Source organism: Rhododendron vialii, chromosome 10a (assembly GCF_030253575.1).
Source record: "Rhododendron vialii isolate Sample 1 chromosome 10a, ASM3025357v1".
In the NCBI taxonomy this organism is placed as follows: domain Eukaryota; kingdom Viridiplantae; phylum Streptophyta; class Magnoliopsida; order Ericales; family Ericaceae; genus Rhododendron; species Rhododendron vialii.
In genome coordinates, this window is record NC_080566.1 from 6,824,438 (window position 1) to 6,845,317 (window position 20,880).

Genomic DNA, 20,880 nt, shown 5'->3' on the forward strand with positions numbered 1-20,880 from the left:
TATAGCACATTGACTACCAGTCTACCAACAGACAAAAGTGTAACAATCTGAGGTTCCATGAAGCCCCAACACAGAGAAAAAGAAACATAGTATGTAAGTAATAAGAGGGAGAATTCAAAAATCACCCTTGACCATTTATCAAAACCGTTCGTAGACATCTGACCTTTTAGATACGTCAAATAAACAACTGTACTATTGAAATACTCATCAATGTTTCCCCCGCCATCAAACTCTGTCTACATACAAACGGAATCTGTGACATGGCAACGAGATATGGTCCAATTTTTCGCATGCGGATCTTTGTGTGAACATGTACAACTCAAGTGTAAAATCGAAAAGGTACCATAGGGGAGAGGTCCACCATCATTCTCCCTCAAATGCCACACCATCATTGATTGATACAAAAATGCAGACGCTTGAGTCCTTTGTTTTCAAGACAAGACAACAAATTGGGCTGTTGCATATAAGATCAGTGAAATCACCAAACTCTCTCACTCATTTAAGAACCCTAATTTCCTCTTCACCATCGGGTAATACGTCTGTTTTAAGTCCTGATGGTTTTACTCTGTGGGTCCACTACCATTTAGGTGTCAATTTTCCCTCCGAAATACAATGCAATTGCCATGTTACGTCCACGTAATTTCCATAATCACTAAGAGAGTAAACATTTCTGAACCATCAGCTCAATAGCCACACCATCTATTTCACTAGAAAAATTATTGGTGCTCCTGGAGCAATGCTCTAGCCTCTAGGTGCCTCTTACACCACACATTTTTGTAGAACTCACACCAAAGCATGTGGATCTCAAACAAGTGTGGTGGAAGAGACCCCTTGAGTATTGCTCCAGCAGCTCCAAATTAATAATCTCTCTGGCTTTGTAATATGAGATCATATTGATGTAGGAACTATATCGATATCCGATTATGTTTCTTCTATTTCAGTTAACTCAAGTGCTTTTTGGTGCCAAAGTGAAAGCTTCCAAAATCACATGTTAACCTCGTTGACAACAAGAAGTGGGAATCCATCAATTTTATGCTGCACAATACTGTACTGTAGAGAAGACAAGAAGGAATGGCATCCTACTAGATGAATGTACCCCCAGTCAATAGAAACATATGAATCAAAAGTCAAAATGAAAGGTATCATATAGCACATAGACTACCAGCAGACAATAGTGTAACCTTCTGAGGTTCCATGAATCCCCTGCACAAAAAAAGAAAGCGTAGTATACCTAAAAATGAAAATTAACCAATAACCGCACTAATGGTACATCCTGGAGGAAAAAATCTATCGTCCATGACCGAAAAAATGCTTGGTTAGAAATTGGATTAGTCGATGGAACAGATTCACTGTCATTATTTCCATTAAAAAGTAAATGCGGGAAATAATAAGACTGACCATGAAGGTTTTAACCATTGGCCCGAGCACTGGATATTTTTGTCGATGATGTGAAAGCAATAGAAGATGGGTATACAGGATATGCCATGTCTTCTAAAGATTAACCATGTGTCTTACACACAATGTCATTAAATCATATCTTACAGCTACTACTGCATTAGTAACCATATGAAGAGAATAAAAAACCTACAGAAAAAGACTAAAATTGGTGGCATATTCATCAATCAATATCTAAACCCCATCTCAGCCAAAGAATAAAAGTTCTCTCATTGATTCACTATTCAACACCCTTAGTTGTCTGCCTTTTGCAGATTCGGGAAATTCAGACGGGTGATAAGCAAATCAAAATTCAACAGATATTCACGGTCAAAGTTGGTTGTTGCGATTGAGAATCCAGTTCTATACTTAAAATTAGAGTGAATAAAGTTAAATGTCTGATCGATGAAGATCCAATTTGGATGGAAACACATTCCATTATGAAATATACAGAAGAAAAGCCAAGTAAATCCAATGTGTTGTACCTAAAATGGAGTGACAGAGGTAGAAGTATGATCAAGACCATATTCGGAGGCATACAAATTGTACAGTAGGAAAGATTGAAAGATATTCAAGAAAACAAAAGCAGACTACAGATGCATGAAAAGTTAAATGGGTATCCATCATCCTTGTAATTGCTCACTGGGATAGACTGCCTTGGAAGACAGTCAAGAGACATCTCGGAAGCTGAATGGAGCCACTCGTTTACCTTATTAGTTTTTCTTTAGCAGTACTGCAAATGGCAGCAACCTCTGAAAGGACTTCACAAGCCCTTTGTGCAGCACGAAGAGTATTTTAGTTACTCGAGGTCACGAAAGCACATAATGGAAATGTAATTTGATCTAAGACGCTATGTGTCCATCAGGCGCATTGTGTCTATTGACCGAAACCAAGCTCTCCGTGTATGGAACAGCATGTAAATTTGATAGACGACCATGGACTTGATACTCCTTTCTTTCTCGAGTATTACTGTTGTACAACATTATCTGTCCAAGGTTCTTCACAAGGACCTCACCATTTTGCCGAAATCCCAATACCTCGTCAAATGCCGGGAAGCAGGGTCCGATAGTGAACTTCTTAGTCCACGACACCTCGACATCCTCTTTGTTCATTAGCCATATGTCAAAGCACCTTCCTGCCCACCAATTTTGACAAATAACCAGGGCAAGGGAATCTTTCAAAACAGAAAGTTTCGGGTGGTGTGACAAGCAAACTTCTGGCACGGGCATCTCTTTGAACTCCTCATCGGTCATACTAAACGCCACAATCGCCAGTCCAACAGGATGGCAACCACCACTGTAAGCATACCAAAAAAAATCCCCATTCCACGATGTGAATAGACTCTCACTACAGAGGAAACCGGACTCGATGGGGCCCTCATCGTCAACTTCTCTCCAAGAATCTGTACTCAATTCATATATTTCAACTCTTTCATCGTATATTTCAACTCTTTCATCGATGCCCATAATGCTTATATTTCCGAATTTAACCACTTTATAATCATTCGTAATGGGATCATACCCAATTCCCAAATTACTAAAAAAGTCATTTTTGTAGGAAGGTTGAGGAAGTACCCTGAATTCATTCATTGAAGGGTTGCATATCACAATGGTGGAGTTTAAACCGCTGGTGAGACAAACGACGCCATTACAAGGACCCAAGATTTGTAGCGCTTCAATATCTATACCAGTGAAAGATATATCTATATCCTCAACGGGGTTTTCGCCGGTGACAAATGACAAGGCCATACCGCCGAGTTTTTTGTCGATTTATGCATTTCCAAAAAACTATTTGTCAAAATATACTTTTTTTCAAACTATTTTTAAAAAGAGAATAAATTTTACACGGACCCTCCGTGTATACGGGAGGGTCCGCCGAACCAATTACATGAAGACAGCTCAGCTTTTGCAGCTGAGTAAAAAAGACAAACGGCAAAAAAAAAATTCATTTAGGATCCTATACAACAGAAACTTGATTATAAGAGTCATAAAGACAAAATTTAATTATGACACTTTAGAATAATATGATCAGAATAACAAGATCTTTGCACCGGTTCAAACGGATTGAAAATTAGAACACTTAACTTTTTAACCATATTTTTAAATAAATAAATAATCTAAAAAATTATGCACTCTAATTTTTAATCCGTTTGAATCGGTGAGAAAATTTGATCATATTATTCTAAAGAAACATAATTAATTTTATCTTTATGGCTCTCATAATAAGATCTTTGAACAAATTCAAACGGATTAAAAATTAGAGTGCATAATTTTTTAGATTATTTATTTATTTAAAAATATGGTTAAAAAGTTAAGTGTTCCAATTTTCAATCCGTTTGAACCGGTGCAAAGATCTTGTTATTCTGATCATATTATTCTAAAGTGTCATAGTTAAATTTTGTCTTTATGACTCTTATAATCAAGTTTCTGTTCTATAGGATCCTAAATGAAATTTTTTTTTTGCCGTTTGTCTTTTTTACTCAGCTGCAAAAGCTGAGCTGTCTTCATGTAATTGGTTCGGCGGACCCTCCCGTATACACGGAGGGTCCGTGTAAAATTTATTCTCTTTTAAAAATAGTTCAAAACGCACATTCAATGTGAATCACGCATATCGAATGTGCATTATCCGGCGCTGGCATATGCGAGCCGGGCCAGCTGGATATCCAGCGTGTATCACGCATATCCAATGTGCATGATGCATATTCCATATGTGTGATGCATATTTGATAGGCGTCAGCGTTTAAAATCAGATCAGATTGCAAAAGTGTATGCGTCTCGCATACGCTGTACTGTCTCCATTCTCGCGATCTACGATGGTCGTACTGTACGTTCACCGTCGTTCGCCGTTTGCCTCTCTCCGATCTCCGACGTCGCCGTTCGTCATTCTCTCCTCCCTCTCACTGTAAGTCCCTCTCTCTCTCTCCGTAGGTATATATGTATGTATGTATCTCTCTCTCTCTCCGTAGGTATGTATATATATATATATATATATATATATATATATCTCTCTCTCTCTCTCTCTCTCTCCTCGTAGGCCTGTGTTCAATTGCTTGAATGAAAGCTTCATTTACCTCTCTCATGGCTGTAAAAATACTTTTGGCTAACCCTAGGAAAAGTTTGTTTTCTAGGGCTCCGTTTGTTTCGACTTAAAATCTTTTACGTAGAAAAATATTTTCTTGAAAAATCTTTTACTTGGAAAACAATTACCGCACTTTGATTTTTTGGTGTTTGGCTATATTGATCAAAAATATTTGTCCTCCATTTTTGGATTCGGGCAACAAGCAGGGAGACTTAAGGGGTTATGATGAATTGGTACTTGAGAAACCCATGCTCTCTGTCTTTTTCTCTGATTAGAGAAAAGGAAATTAGACACATATGCATAATGGGTAAGAAATGGAGGATCGGATAGGAATTGACTCAAGTGGGGAGAGAGAGAGCCTCTTGTAATCTGTTGGAAGTTGAGCGAGACAGTGGAAACTTGAGATCGGGAGGGCTGGAGGGGTTTGTAAAACAATTTACCGAGATTCATCTGGTAAGTTGTTTTTGGTGATTTGAGTGAAAATGTTTGACAATAAAAATATTTTACCCAGTTTATAAGCAACCAAACCAAGGAAAATGAGGAAGATATTTTACCGGAAAAACTATTTTACATTGAAACAAATGGAGCCTAGGTGTAAAAATGAGGCTAGTGGTGACACAGTTATGTCATGTGAGTGTGAGGAAATAATTATGTTAAACCTGGAAATTTTTTGTGACCATATGTGATGAGGTTGCTAACGTAGGTAGCTTTGCTAGGATTCCTCTTTGGAAGTTTTGCTTGTGTTTGTCATGACTGGGAAATTGTTTGTTTGCTTTCTTTTTAGAATTAATATCAAATAGGACAAAACAATGCAAGTTGAGTCCAAAACTAAAGTTACATATATATTTGGATTTTGGAATACGTAATAGCATATGTCAGCTGATCCCATATATGGTGGTTTTGTATTTCTATATTTTCTTGATTACACTCCATATCAATGTGTGAATATGCATAACCACAGCCACAAGGGTGGTGCAGTGAATAATGTGTTAAAAGTCTATCGATATCCGAAAAAAGTGTTTTGATATGTATGCACCACATAATTAGCACATAGCAGTGAACCACCAAATTAGCATATCTATCACTTATATAGTATTGGTTTTGTCTTAGGAAGTCACATCGGATGCAAAATATTGATATTGGTGTAAGAGTCTACGCGTGTCTCTAGGCCTCCGCGTTGTGGTACTGGAGGACATCTTCAGAAGAAGCATGGGGACACTAACCACAAGAAGGTCGTTGATGCTACAAAGGGTAGAGGTGGGTGTAGAGGTAAGGCTAGGGGTAGGGGTGGGGCCAGAGGTTGACATACAGGTACATTTCTTTTTAATTTTGTGCTTTATTTGTTTTGCATAATCGATTAGTAGGATTAGCACAACCTGGCGTGGGTTTTGATTGTGGAATTTTTATAATTGTATTGGTAATTAGGATGGCAAATGGATCGGTGTGGACATTGAATGATTTTGTTATTGTTTCTGCTATTTCTTTGAGACGCTCAGAATACGGTGAAGAAGTATAGCATGCAACAGAATAATGTGATGAAGACATCAGCATCGTCACCGACTATGTTGGTGTACAAATGCAAGAACCCGGTCCCATGTCAGTGGCGACTAAGAGCAAGAAAGTGTAAGGATGCCGATGAGTGGATAATCAGTCGATACGCAGGACCACACACTTGCGTTGCGGAGAGTGTAACCCAAGATCATCATAATCTTGACGCATGATTCATTTATGAAATTATTGCCCTTATCGTGAAAAAAGATGCAAGCACGAAGGTGAAGGTCCTTCAAGCAATGATTTTAGATAGGCCAGAGGGATTCCAACCATCGTATGCGAAGACTTAGGCTGTGAAGCAAATTGCTATAGCAAGAATTTTTAGGAACTGGGATGAGTCGAACGCAGAAGTCGAAAGTTTCTTGGCCGCGGTGAAAGTTAAAAATCCAAGTACGGAGTACATCCTGCTGTCGAAAGATACAAACATACCAGGATGCCGCACGTGTGATCATTTTTTCTGGGCATTTGGGCCAGCCATTGAAGGGTTCAAATATTCCAGGCCTGTGATAAGCATTGATGGTACCTTCCTAACAGGAAAGTACAAAGGTGTAATTTTGGTTGCTTTGAGTCAGGACGCGGAAAATCAAATATTCCCTATTGCATTTGCCATTGTGGAGAAGGAGGATGTTGATAATTGGGGGTGGTTCTTGTCATGCCTCAGACATTTTGTCACAAATTGAACAGAATTGTGTCTAATTTCAGACAGGCATACTGGTCTATTGTCGTACATCAAAGGAGATCCGCTTTGGAGACCCCCCCATGCTTATCATCGTTATTGTGCCCGTCACATTGGGGCAAACTATATGAGAAGGTTCAACAAAATTGTGGGCAACCAAGTAAAAGTTACGGCCATGGAAATCCAAAAACGAAAGTTTAAAGCACAGCTTGAAAAGACTAAAAAGTTCGGCGACGACGAAAAGGTCTACAAGGAACTAACGGAGGATTTGGTTTTAAAGAAATGGTCATTCGCGCATGATGGAGGTAGGCATTACGGATCAGAAACAACAAACATCTCAGAGAGCTTGAATGGGATCCTAAAAGAAGCTAGGCACCTGCCAATAATGGGAACGGTTATGATGACATTCTACAAAAGCGTGAACTATTTCAATGACAGAGCCGTAGAAGCACTAAAAAAAATTGAGATAGCGGGAAACTGGAGCACGTTTGCCATAAAAAAGTACAAACACTGGAGGAATAAGGCATCAAGACACCAGGTCATTGAGTTTGACCGCGCGGCACAAACTTACGAGGTGCAGACTCCATTGAATCGGATGAGCCCATATAAAGGAAATCACAGGCATTCAGTTGACATGATCAATCGTACGTGCAGTTGCAACAAATTTCAACAATGGAAGATGCCGTGCTCGCATGTGCTTGCGACGTGCATGTTCATGAAAACTTCCCCTTTCGAATACTTCAGCGATGTTTGGTCACTCAAATCAATTATACAAATGTATGCCTCTCAACCATTTAGGTCCCCGCGTGACAAGGTGTATTGGCCTGAAATCATTGGGCCAACCATCATTCCAGACTAAGAACGTATCCGGGGGAGAGGGCGACCCCAAGTCACACGGTTCAGGAACGAGATGGATTGGATTGAGCACCAACCATCACAGAGACAGTCATGCACATTGTGTGGACAAGAAGGACATAATCGAAGAAAAATGTTCCAGAAGCAGGGCAGAAGCGTCAAGTTCAGGAACGAATTTGTAATCGGTAGTAGTAAGATATTTACATATGTATGGAGCTATGTTGTCTTGTACTTGTTTAAATTTCAAATCTTTGTTTTTAAATTCGTAATTTGTAGTTTGTAACTTTCGAGTATGTTTGTAATTTATGATTGTGGTCACATTATAGTTTACTTGTCTCATTGTTGCCAACAATTATTTGTTTTCAATGCCCATTAAAAATAATACTAATTGTTCCAAAAAATACATAACGGGCATATGCAAAATAGTTATTATTTGTAATTAACACCTGCCACTTGGCCATGTTGTCATATTAATCTAAAAATAATAATTACATGGTTAACGCCTTTTGTATATGCATTCTTGAATAACCATATCATCAACTAAGGGGGGTGCAAGTGCAACGTATCCCTGTTATATTCCACCGACCATTCAATAACTCTGTTTGCTGTGAGAACTCTCCAGTCTTTGGGAGCCAAAAAAATGCATGTCCCATTCATCAACATTGACACCTCTACGAGAACTCTCTCTATTTTCTTTTCTTTTTTCTGAATGAAATCGTCAATCCATTTCGATACTTCAATGACTGTTGATCCATTCATACATATAATGCATCACTCACATTCAATATGCATGACGCATATTGGATATGCATCACGCATATGGAATATGCATCATGCACATTGGATATGCGTGATACACGCTGGATATCCAGCTGGCCCAGCTCGCATATGCCAGCGCGGATAATGCACATCCGATATGCATGATGCACATTGAATGTGCATTTTGAACTATTTTTAAAAATAGTTTGAAAAAACGTAAATTTTGACAAATAGTTACTTGGAAAGGCATAAATCGACAAAAAACTCCCATACCGCCCTCGAGGGATCCCTTAACGAAGAGGCAGTCAGTGTTTTGGTTGACGGGAATAGAGGTGAAGTGATCATGATGGAGGGAAATGAAGCTAGGATTTTGGATGAGAGCATACCAGTTTTTGCAGACTGATTTGAATCGAAGAAGGGATTTCACTGGAAGCCTCAGCAGAATCTCCATGAGCAAATCTTCCGGTAGCTTTACGATAGCCATTTTTATTTGATGGTCCGACTGAAGAGTTTTTTGTCGATTTATTCGTTTTCACGGAACTATTTTCCAAAATATACGTTTTTTCAAACTATTTTAAAAAATAGTTCAAAACGCACATTCAATGTGCATCACGCATATCGGATGTGCATTATCCACGCTGGCATATGCGAGCCGGGCCAGCTGGATATACAGCGTGTATCACGCATACCGCATATGCGTGATGCATATTCTATATGCGTGATGCCTATCCAATATGCGTCATGCATATTGAATGTGAGTGATGCGTTATATATACAACAGCCATTGAAGTATCGAAATGGATTGACGATTTCATTCAGAAAAAATAAAAAGAAAATGGAGAGAGTTCTCGTAGAGGTGTCAATGTTGATGAATGAGACATGCATTTTTTTGGCTCCCAAAGAGTGGAGAGAGTTCTCACAGCAAACGGAGTTATTGAACGACCGATGGAATATAACAGGGGATACGTTGCACCTGCACCCCCCTTAGTTGATGATATGGTTAGATGAGAACGCATATACAAAAGGCGTTAACTATGTAATTGTTTTTTTTAGATTGATGTGACAACATGGCCAAGTGGTTGGTGTTAATTACTAATAATAACTATTTTACATATGCCCGTTATGTATTTTTTGGAACAATTAGTATTATTTTTAATAGGCATTGAAAACAGATAATTGTTGGCAACAATGAAACAAGTAAACTATAATGTGACCACAATCATAAATTACAAACATACTCGAAAGTTACAACCTACAAATTTAAAAACAAAGCTTTCAAATTAAAACAAGTACAAGACAACATAGCTCCATACATATGTAAATATCTTACTACTACCGATTACAAATTCGTTCTTGAACTTGACGCTTCTGCCCTGCTTCCGGAACATTTTCTTCGATTATGTCCCTCTTGTCCACACAATGTGCATGATTGTCTCTGTGATGGTTGGTGCTCAATCCAATCCATCTCGTTCCTGAACCGTGTGATTTGGGGTCACTCTCGCCCCCGGATACGTTCTTGGTCTGGAATGATGGTTGGCCCAATGATTTCAGGCCAATACGCCTTGTCACGCGGGGGCCTAAATGGTTGAGAGGCATACATTTGTATAATTGATTTGAGTGACCAAACATCGCTGAAGTATTTGAAAGGGGAAGTTTTCATGAATATGCACGTCGCAAGCACATGTGAGCACTATTGGGAAACTGAATCTCCAAGACCCAGTAATGACGCGTACAGATTATACAACAAAAATTGTAAAAACCCTACAAGGAGAAATTAGGGTTTTACCACAACTCCTGCGTCACGAACGCTGGTTGAACTTGTTACAGCACATCTTGCTTTATGCCACGAATACTGCTCGACCGTACCTTACAATCTTTTGCCATATTCCCTTATACCTCGAATCACGTACCCGTTTGTGGAAACCCTACGTGATTGTTTGTTCTCTCTCTCAGCCCACTTTTTTGATTTCTCAAAAACGTCTTTTGACCTAGAGAACGAAGCGGTATATTTATAGGGCTAGGGCAGGGACCTAAGGATAAATAAATCTGGGCTCCTTGTGTAGATAAGAAATCTTAATCCCACCAGGATTTTATTTCTTATCACACAAATTACAATTCACCCCACTATAGAATTGTAATTGCACTCCCGTCCATATCTCAATTATATTTTGAGCTCCATGTTATTAAATACTTATTAATTTTCCCACGTTAAGATTACAGATACCCGTTGATTAAAATAAATTACTAACAAGCACATCATCTTCCATTGTTGAAACTTGTTGCAACTGCACGTACGATTGGTCATGTCAACTGAATGCCTGTGATTTCCTTTATATGGGCTCGTCCGATTCATTGGAGTCTGCACCTCGTAAGTTTGTGCCGCGCGGTCAAACTCAATGACCTGGTGTCTTGATGCTTTATTCCTCCAGTGTTTGTACTTTTTTATGGCAAACGTGCTCCAGTTTCCCCCCGTCTCAATTTTTTTCGTGCTTCTACAGCCCTGTCATTGAAATAGTTAACGCTTTTTGTAGAATGTCATCATAACCGTTCCCATTATTGGCAGGTGCCTAGCTTCTTTTAGAACCCCATTCAAGCTTTCTAAGATGTTTGTTGTTTCCGATCTGTAACGCCTACCTCCATCATGCACGAATGACCATTTCTTTAAAACCAAATCCTCCGTTAGTTCTTTGTAGACCTTTTCTTCGTCGCCAAACTTTTTAGTCTTTTCAAGTTGAGTTTTAAACTTTCATTTTTGAATTTCCATGGCCGTATCTTTTACTTGGTTGCCCACAATTTTGTTGAACCTCCTCATATAGTTTGCCCCAATGTGACGGGCACAATAACGATGATAAGCATGGGGGGGGGGGTCTCCAAAGCGGACCTCCTTTGATGTACGACAATAGACCAGTATGCCTGTCTGAAATTAGACACAATTCTGTTCGATTTGTGACAAAATGTCTGAGGCATGACAAGAACCACCCCCAATTATCAACATCCTTCTTCTCCACAATGGCAAATGCAATAGGGAATATTTGATTTTCCGCGTCCTGACTCACAGCAACCAAGATTACACCCTTGTACTTTCCTGTTAGGAAGGTACCATCAATGCTTATCACAGGCTTAGAATGTTTGAACCCTTCGATGGCTGGCCCAAATGCCCAGAAAAGACGATAGAACGTGTGGCATCCTGGTATGTTTGTATCTTTCGACAGTAGGATGTACTCAGTACCTGGATTTTTAACTTTCACCGCGGCCAAGAAACTTTCGACTTCTGTGTACGACTCATCCCAGTTCCCAAAAATTCTTGCTATAGCAATTTGCTTCGCAACCCAAGTCTTCGCATACGACAGAGGCTCTCTCTCTCTCTCTCTCTCTCTCTCTCTCCCCCCTCACTTGAGTCAATTCCTATCTATCTGATCCTCCATTTCTTACCCATTATGCATAAGTGTCTAATTTCCTTTTCTCTAATCAGAGAAAAAGACAGAGAGCATGGGTTTCTCAAGCACCAATTCATCATAACCCCTTAAGTCTCCCTGCTTGTTGCTCGAATCCGAAAATGGAGGACAAATATTTTTTTATCAATATAGCCAAACATCAAAAAATCAAAGTGCGGTCATTGTTTTCCAACTAAAATACTTTTCAGGAAAATATTTTTCTACGTAAAAGATTTTAAGTCGAAACAAACGGAGCCCTAGAAAACAAACTTTTCCTAGGGTTAGCCAAAAGTATTCTCAGCCATGGGAGAGGTAAATGAAGCTTTCATTCAAGCAGTTGAACACAGCAGTTGAACACAGCCTACGGGAGAGAGAGAGAGATACATATATACATACCTATGGAGAGAGAGAGAGAGGGACTTACAGTGAGGGGGAGGAGTGAATGACGAACAGCGACGGAGATCTGAGAGAGGCGAACGGCGAACGGAGGTGAACGTACAGTACGGCGATCGTAGATCGCGAGAATGGAGACAGTACAGCGTATGCGAGACGCATACACTTTTTTGCAATCTAATTTTAAACCCTAACGCCTATGGAATATGCATCACACATATCCAATGTGCATCATGCATATTGGATATGCGTGATACATGCTGGATATCCAGCTGGCCCGGCTCGCGTATGCCAGCGCGGATAATGCACATCTGATATGCGTGATGCACATGGAATGTGTGTTTTAAACTATTTTAAAAATAGATTGAAAAAATGTATATTTTGACAAATAATTATTGAAAACGAATAAATCGACAAAAAACTCTTTGACTGAATGGTCATCCCTGTGCTTGAATAGGGAGTGATCTCTGGGTTGGAATTAGGGTTTCTTTTCTTTTTAATTTTAGTTCATCTGTGAAAATTCGAATTGAAAAGAATATGAATACATACATGGGATATATATACCGCATACATACATATTTAAGATTTTTTCCGGATCCCACAAAAATAATCCGAGCCATTCATTTTGTTCAAAATACTATGTTATTTAGGATTCTTGTAAAATACCAGCTCAATCATATATCAGTAAGAGCGTTTAGCAAAAATTGATATTTTGTAAATGCTATTATTGATATTCGATTGAGCTGATAATATACGCAAAAGCCCTAAACAACATATTTTGAACACAATAAGCATCCGAATCATCTCAGGTCCCAAAGACGTATGAACACGAAGTAATGTATGTACTCATAGCAGCTTTGAATTCGAATTTAGTTGCACGAGGCTCGTGTTCGGGTCCTCGTAACTAGTGTGAGACCTGAGATGGGTCCAAAATGATTTTTCGCAAAAATTATGAAAATGTTTTTCTTTGTGATGTTTTTTAACAACAATTTCTTTTCGAAAGATTAGGGTTGTAATTTTCACATTTTCATTTTTTTATATTCTATTCATGTGACTTAGATCATATTTTTTTCTAAGCAATTCACTTGTTTGCACATTAAAATATAGTAATATAAATCCGTATGAATTGAAATAGAGAACAAAGTGTACAGATCAATTACTTCCGCATATAAGTTCTAAAATTCTTTGCCAAACTGATTGATATGCTGATTAGAGATAATTACAAAGGAATTGTGTAAACATACACGACCTCAACTATTTATTAAAAATCTCTCCCTCTCAACCCTAGCCACCACAACTCATCGATCTTCTCTCTTCCCCTTCCCCGCCCCCCATGGGTTCCATACCCTTGTGTGGTGGCGGGAGGGGGAGATTAGGTAGTACCGACTCCATTTCTTTCTTTTTTTATTTTTTTTCCTTCCGTCTCTCCAGATCGACTTGTCATCTGTGAGAGTTTTGTCTCTCATTTTATGAGAGTTTTGTCTCTTGTTCAACGAGAGTTATTAGTTTCGTTTTTAGACAAATTTTGTCTACAGATCGGATTCTTCTCTCAATTGAGGTTGCTTCACAACGATATTTGTGCTTTAGCGTTCTATCCTTACACGATGTCTTTGGCGAGACAACTCGTGGTGGCTTGGCAGATCTGTAGTTCTTGGGAGTTCATTGGCGCGTTCATACTTGGGTGGAGTGCATCTGATCGTTTAGATATGTGGTGTCTTTTGTCCTTAATTTTGCACTTTTTCTCGTTTGAGACTCCTAATTAGATATTAGGCAGTTTAAAAGTGTCGCTATTGCATCAGGCCATATCTAGGTTAGAATGAAAGATATCAATGGTCTTGTGATTTAGTTGTTTTGTATTTTTAGACGATTAGTTTGGCTTTGTGCAATTTCTTTGTAATGATCTCCGTTTTGTAAGTGCCGCTGGACGTTTATCAATACAATCTTCTCACTCTTGGAAAAAAAATTTTTTTTTTAAGACCCCCACATAATTATCTATTTATAATATTTTTATTTTGTTTTCCTTTCTCTTTACAAGACATCGTCACAAGGTGAAACAGATCACATAACAAGATTTTAAAAAACCAGGACCACAAAATTGCTTCTTTGGGCTTCCAATTTTCATGGTCTAAGCAACAAAATCACCTCACAACTAGATGAAATTTCCTGGATTCGATTTGGTTTATCTAATTCTGATAAGATGTATCTGAAATTTGAAGAACAAATTCTCGAGATATTATTGACACCATACATCAATTACATGTAGTATCATCATACGATAGCAAATTCCCACGTGCACATATTGAATTTCCATGAAACTTGATATACAACGGGTGAATTTAGTCGATATATTTAGATTATTGATGAAGTTCTATGAATTTTTTTTTTCCCGGGTATGCAATAAAACTGTTAAAGTCAAATGAAAAATATTATTTGGGTGGGGCCAAGGCAATTAAGCCATCGCGTAAAAGTGGTTAGTTCAAACTACGCTGCCCGTATGCGAACCCCTGTAGTCCCTTTCGAACGACAATTGAGAAGATTGCCAACCAAAATTTATTGAACAAAATTAAACCCGCAAATAAAATTTACAGTTTCACACTTCAAATTTAGAAAAGAGCTTGTCATTATGAGAACAGAAACAAAAACTACATTGATGTTATAGAGCAAGATGGTGAGAGGATCTGGATCTCACATCTATAGGTTTTGCTCAAAAGAACTTCCTTTTTTTGATCAACCACGGAAGTAAGGAATGGCAAATAGAGAACTCCACAATATGCAGCTTTAGATTAGACTAAAATAAGGATAGTTGAAACATTTGTTGCCGATAACTCGGTATCTGCTCCAGTGAACTGAGTAATCCCGATTACCAATTCCACCGTCCATTACCTTATTACTACTGGTTTGATCGAACATGCCAAAATCTAAACAGCCCCAACGGCGCATCAACATACTTGAAGGAGAGTAGTTGGGTAGGCAGAGGAAACTCACTCAACTATTACCCAATGAAAGAAACACCAAAATCATTCGCAAAACTCTCACCTAAAATGGAAGCACAATCCCATGGAGGCACCTTCTCTGATACGTCGCCTGATTATATTGCCCCCAACATTCCTGAACAATCGACTTAATAGCCGCACCACATGTATACCTTTCTACAGTAGTAAAAGCAGATCATATTTACCTAGGACATGTATCCATGCCTGGTTAAGGTGCCAAAGTGATAGCTTCCCTAAACTAGACATCTCCATATGAGAATAGATGCCAACCTAATTGACATCAAGATTAGGGAATCCTTCAATTATATACTGCATAGTCATATATTTTCGAGGAAAGAAGACATAAAAACACCCAGAAAAAACAATTGCTACAAGAACACCCAACTAAGTGAACTAGATGGAAAAAACACCCAGCTATTTTCAAATAAAAGTAACAGCTAATATGTAACAAGGAAATAATACCACCGAACATGCAGCTTTTCATCATTGCCATAGTACTGGATATTTTTAAGGGTGGTGTGACAAGAGTAGAAGATATGAGCTATGGCTTCTAAAGATTAACCTCGCTCTACTGTTTGGAGTGTTGTGTGCAATAAGTGTGAAGAATTAAAGATAAAGTAAAATGGCAAGACCAATTGTGGCTTTACTTTTCAGTCATTTCTTTTCTGTAGGGAATTGAAAAGTTGTTTGTCCATTGTAATAATGTAAGATATGCTTGTAAGGAATATATCCAAGGGAATTCATGTAGGGAATATGTCCATGTAGCCATGTGGCATCTTTATGCTTGGATGCTTTCACTGTCCTAGATTCTATGCTTCTCATTTCTCTATGAAAGGAAGAAGCCACCAGCATTGTACTCCAAGACTTGTGTAATAATATTTTCCTATGTGTCTTTTGATCCTCTCCCTTCTTAGTGATTTTGTTTCTTCCCAAATTGCTTTTAATCTTGTGCAACATCATTCACCATTCTACGGTTGCAGCTACTAGGGTTTTAGTAACAATAGTATATATGTAACAGACATCTACAGAAAAAACTAAAATTGGTGGCAAATTCCTCAATTCATAGCTTGCTTCATGTTTGTTGTGGTCCATTAACCAGTTTAATGTGTTTCACTATTTCTTAACATGACCGATTCAGACGAAATTTCTAATCAAGGGAAATCCATTTCAAAATGCATTCAAGAAAAACCCAAGTTAATTTAACGTGTCGTGTCTTGACATTAGAGTGACAAAGTTCGAAATAGTCTTATAAAAGAAGCTATTTGGATGCAAGTAAATCCCACTATTCAAACTATATCACAGAAAAGACGAGTAAAATCAAGACACAAGATAATAAACAGGTTGCCTATCGTCCAAGCATGAAACTCAAACCTTTCCCTCCTCTGCATCAATTTGCATACCAGAAGAAATCGCCTTCGAGGAGATTTCTCAGAAGCTGATGGGAACCATTCATTTACCTCCTCCTTTTTCCGTTCGCAGTATGTCAAATGACAGCAACCACCTAAAGGACTTGCGAGCCCATTGTGCGGCCAAAAACATATATTTTACCACCTGAGGTTTACAAAAGCCCATAATGGAGATATATAGATGACTCAAACTTGTCCATCATGCTCATTGTGTCTCTCGTAAAAAGCCAAACTCTCGTGTATGGAAGAGCTTGTAAATTTGGTGGTGGAGGATGACCTCATACTTGATCATGGATTTCATACTCCTTCCTTTCTCGAGTATTAAGTTTGTACGACATCATCTGTCCATATCCGCTCTCAAGAAGGAACTCACCGTTTTGCCGAAATCCCAATGCCCAGTCGAGTCCCTGGAAGGCTCCGATAGTGAACCTCAACATCCTCTTCATTCATCACTCATATGTCAAAGGACTTCTCCATCAAAAACTCTTCAGGTGGAAACAAAAATAGATTTGACACCAGTTTGGATAAATAACCATGGCAAAAATAGATCTGACACCAGTACAGAGAGAAGTTTCTCCTCTCTGTACTGGTCTAACAAGCAAACTTCTGGCACATGCATTTCTTCAAATACCTCGTTGGTCATGCTAAACACAACAACCACAGCACCACCATTATGGTAATGGTAGGCATACTAGAAACAATCCCCATTCCACGATGCGTACGAATCACAACAACAGTAGAAACCGGACTGGATAGGGGACTCAGTGTCAACTTCCCTACAAGAATCTGTACTCCAGTCATAAATTTCAATCATTTCATCAATGCCCTCAATTGGTAAATCAGTACTCATCATGCCAAATCTAACCACTTTATAATCATCTGAGGAAGTAACTGAATTCTTCCATCGAAGGGTGGCATAGCACAAGGGGGGCAGTTTAAACCGAATCAGGAGAGACGAACGACGCTGTTACAAGGAGCCAAGATCTGTAGGTGTTTAATATCTAGACCGGTGAAAGAAAAATTTTGAAAGGTTGTTTTGGATTTGCTTCTATAGCATTTGAAATGGAGGTAGGCTAAGTCCAATTTGAAGACCTAATTTTTTACCAAAAATCCGAAGTCACGGCCTTGACGCACAACTTTGCGGTCATCTTGTTAAAGTTTGGGCCATGATACAAAAGTTTGCAGCCATCTTGTCAAAGTTTGCGGCTGAAATTCCCTTATTAAAAAACCTCATGGAAGGAAAAGTGAAAGCTGTTGTTAACCTTCTAATAGTTGCTCCAAAAAGCACCAAACGCGCGCATTCCTTTGAAATTTGTTTATGTAAAGGGGGCAGAACCTCATGGAAGGAAAATTGAAAGCTGTTAAACCTTCTAATCCCATTCTCAGTGCAACTAGGCTATGACAGAATTATTTGGTTCTGATTGGGGTTTTGTTTGGAAGAATAATACATTGTTTGGAAAATAAAATGGGTTTTGAATCAGATATGTATTTCTGCAATACAATGATGGATGTCTATGTGAACTGTCTGTTCATAGGTTATGCCTCTTGGCTGTTTTATGGAACGTCTAATAGTGATCTGGTCTCTTGGACTATGATGATTGCGGGTTATGTTTTTGAAGGAAATATATGTGGTGCTTTCGACTCGTTCCAAGAAATGCGAATGGATTTGGAACCCAGTAATACTGGCTAGCTATTACGACACTTAGTATTGTTCAAGCTATTATTGAGAGGGAGGATGGAGTTCAAAAACTACGGAGATGTATAAACACCAACGATTTGATGAAGAAGTCGGGGTGGAGCTGCATTGAAGTCAAAGGATCGATCCATGGTTTCATTTCTAGAAATTGATGACACGCTCAAATGCTTGAAATCTACGAGCCACTGGATGTTATATGTAGGAATGAAATTACATCAAAAGAGAAAAACAGTGCTCCCGAGGTGCAATTCAAATGCGCCTGAGGCGCCCTACAAAATGAGAGAAAATAGGGTACGCTCGGTGCGCGATTCAATTGGGCCTGAGGCGCATTACATATGTGTGTAATTCAGGATGTCTTATTATAGTGTTAATGTCAACTGTCTGTAGCCTTACATTTGATGCTTTTTAAGCCTTTTGTTTCTTTTCACTGAAAATCTGAAACTTGGTAATACATACATGTATGGTAACGATAGAAATTTTCAAGATCATGTTAACTACACTTAAGCTATTGTTTTCCAATTGTCATGTTGGATTGTGACTTTTGATTTCGCATAAACCATTGTCTGGCTCTGCAACTATTTTGCCACAACCATTGCCTGCATAACCTCTCTCCGATTTCAGACGCATTTATTTGACAGTTTGGCATTTTATTTTATTTTTGCTTGGCAAAAGATGATTTTATAAAAGCTCGATAAGGGTACATCTGCGGGGAAGAAAATGTGGATAAGGAACATGTTGCTAATCCAAAAGAAAAAAATGCAAGAAGGGTACTGTATGTGAAGGTTCTCTGTTTTTCGAGCCAACGAGTCAAACATGGCGTTATGGTTTGTCATGGATGGCCTAGTGGTGATTGCAGAAGGGTTGAACTTCTCTTAACATGGGGTCATGATTCTTTGTGTATTTTGATCCGCCGTTCTTGTTGAAATTCTTCCGTCTAAGCTTCTTGGTTCGGTTATCTGGTTTTGGATTATAGGGAGAGGCACCCCTGTGATTTGGGTTTCGAAAATCAAATCTACAGAAAAGCGAGGAAATGAAATCATATGGCTCTTCTCTTTCTTCCCAACTGTCTAGAGCGTAGTATGTTTGATCCGCCTCATGAAAAATACAATCCAGCATTCAATAAGACTGAGCTGAAGGATTTTTACCTTTAGTCTTGCAAGTGGCACCAGTGGATAACTCAGAGGAAAAGTTGTGAAGCAAATTACCAGTGCGAAGCCTAGTCACTTCCGTTCCAAGAAACAATTAAACAACAGTTTCCAGTCGGCCTTTGCAACTACAAACCAGTTGTTGGAGAATCCATCTAGAGCCCCAAGCATCCATTGAGGAAGCATAATTTGTATTTGGAACCAGAATTATGGAGTTCACAGCTAAAATATTTTGCACTTTTGAGCATGTTGGCATGGAATTCAGTGGTTCATTACATCAAACGAGAAAAAAGTGAATGTTCCCGAGGAGCAATTCAAATGCGCTAGAGGCGCATTACAAAATGAGAGAAAATAGGATGCGCCCGGGGCGCGTTCAATTGCTCCCAAGGCACATTACAAAAAGAGAAAAAATATGGATGGGCCCAAGTGGAACTTAAATGCGCCTGAGGCACATGTGATGCAGCGAAGTGAATGCTCTCTAGGAGAAAATAGGATGCGCCCGGGGCGCGGTCAATTGCTCCTGAGGCACATTACAAAAGGACAGAAATTGTGGATGGGCTCAGGCGCAAATTAAATGCGCCTGGAGCGCACTCAAACTGCGCCCAAGGCGCATATGATGCAGCAAATTGAATGCTCCCAAGGAGCAATTCTCAGGCGCATTACGAAATGATAGAAAATAGGATGCGCCTAGGGCATGTTCAATTGCGCCTGAGGCACATTACAAAAAGATAGAAAATGTGGATGTGCTCGGGGGCAACTTAAATGCGCCTGGGTCGCACCCAAATTGCGCCTCAGGCGCATGAGATGCCGCAAATATTTTTAATTTATTTTTTTACTGAGTTTTTCTTGTCCGAATTGGGAAGAGACTAAAAAAAGGCAATCCTTTAAACATTATAAGGATTGTTAAAGCATAAGAGAGGCACAAGAAGCCCGTACAAAGTGATTCCGTGAGTTCCATCCATGAAGACTTCATTGACATAATATTTTGATTTGCAGGTATATATACATGATTCAAAAGTTTAGAAATGGTTGAAAAATGCAAGTAATATGTGGTTCTTGGACCTGGGGGCACTGTGCTCGTGCTTTTCATGGAGCTCTCTATCTTTGGCCTAAAAAAGTGATCAAAATTTTGTATTTTGGGGTTCTTAAGATCATAACTACAAGAAAACTACTCACAAAATGAACTGACTAAGAGTTTTTCATATTTTTGGGGTCAGTTTGTATTTTCTTTTGGGTAAGTTAAATTCATGAAATCCAAAACCATGTTACAAAAACGAGAGTTCACAACTTGAGAACTACGGAGTTCAGAACAGACCCACCAAAACATACAGATAGGGAAAGAGACCTTAGCCCCGCAATTAAACAGTTGACAACATTATCAATTACACACATCTGCAGATGTCAAGCTAACTAATTTGGTTCTAGACACAAAGTAGCAAAAACCGTTGAACTTTGTTTGG

The 20,880-nt window shown here is 38.9% G+C and overlaps 1 protein-coding gene across 1 annotated transcript; it reads right to left on the minus strand.

Moving 5' to 3' along the window:
* Positions 1-302: 302 nt before the first annotated feature.
* On the minus strand, positions 303-8,854 carry LOC131302814 (F-box/kelch-repeat protein At3g06240-like). The gene is made up of 3 exons (XM_058329608.1): positions 8,592-8,854; positions 3,285-3,345; positions 303-3,193 (listed from the first exon to the last, which is right to left on the minus strand). The coding sequence occupies exons 1-3, from the start codon at positions 8,835-8,837 to the stop codon at positions 2,277-2,279; spliced, it is 1,224 nt and encodes a 407-aa protein (XP_058185591.1). The 5' UTR covers positions 8,838-8,854; the 3' UTR covers positions 303-2,276.
* Between the last annotated feature and the right edge of the window lie 12,026 nt (positions 8,855-20,880).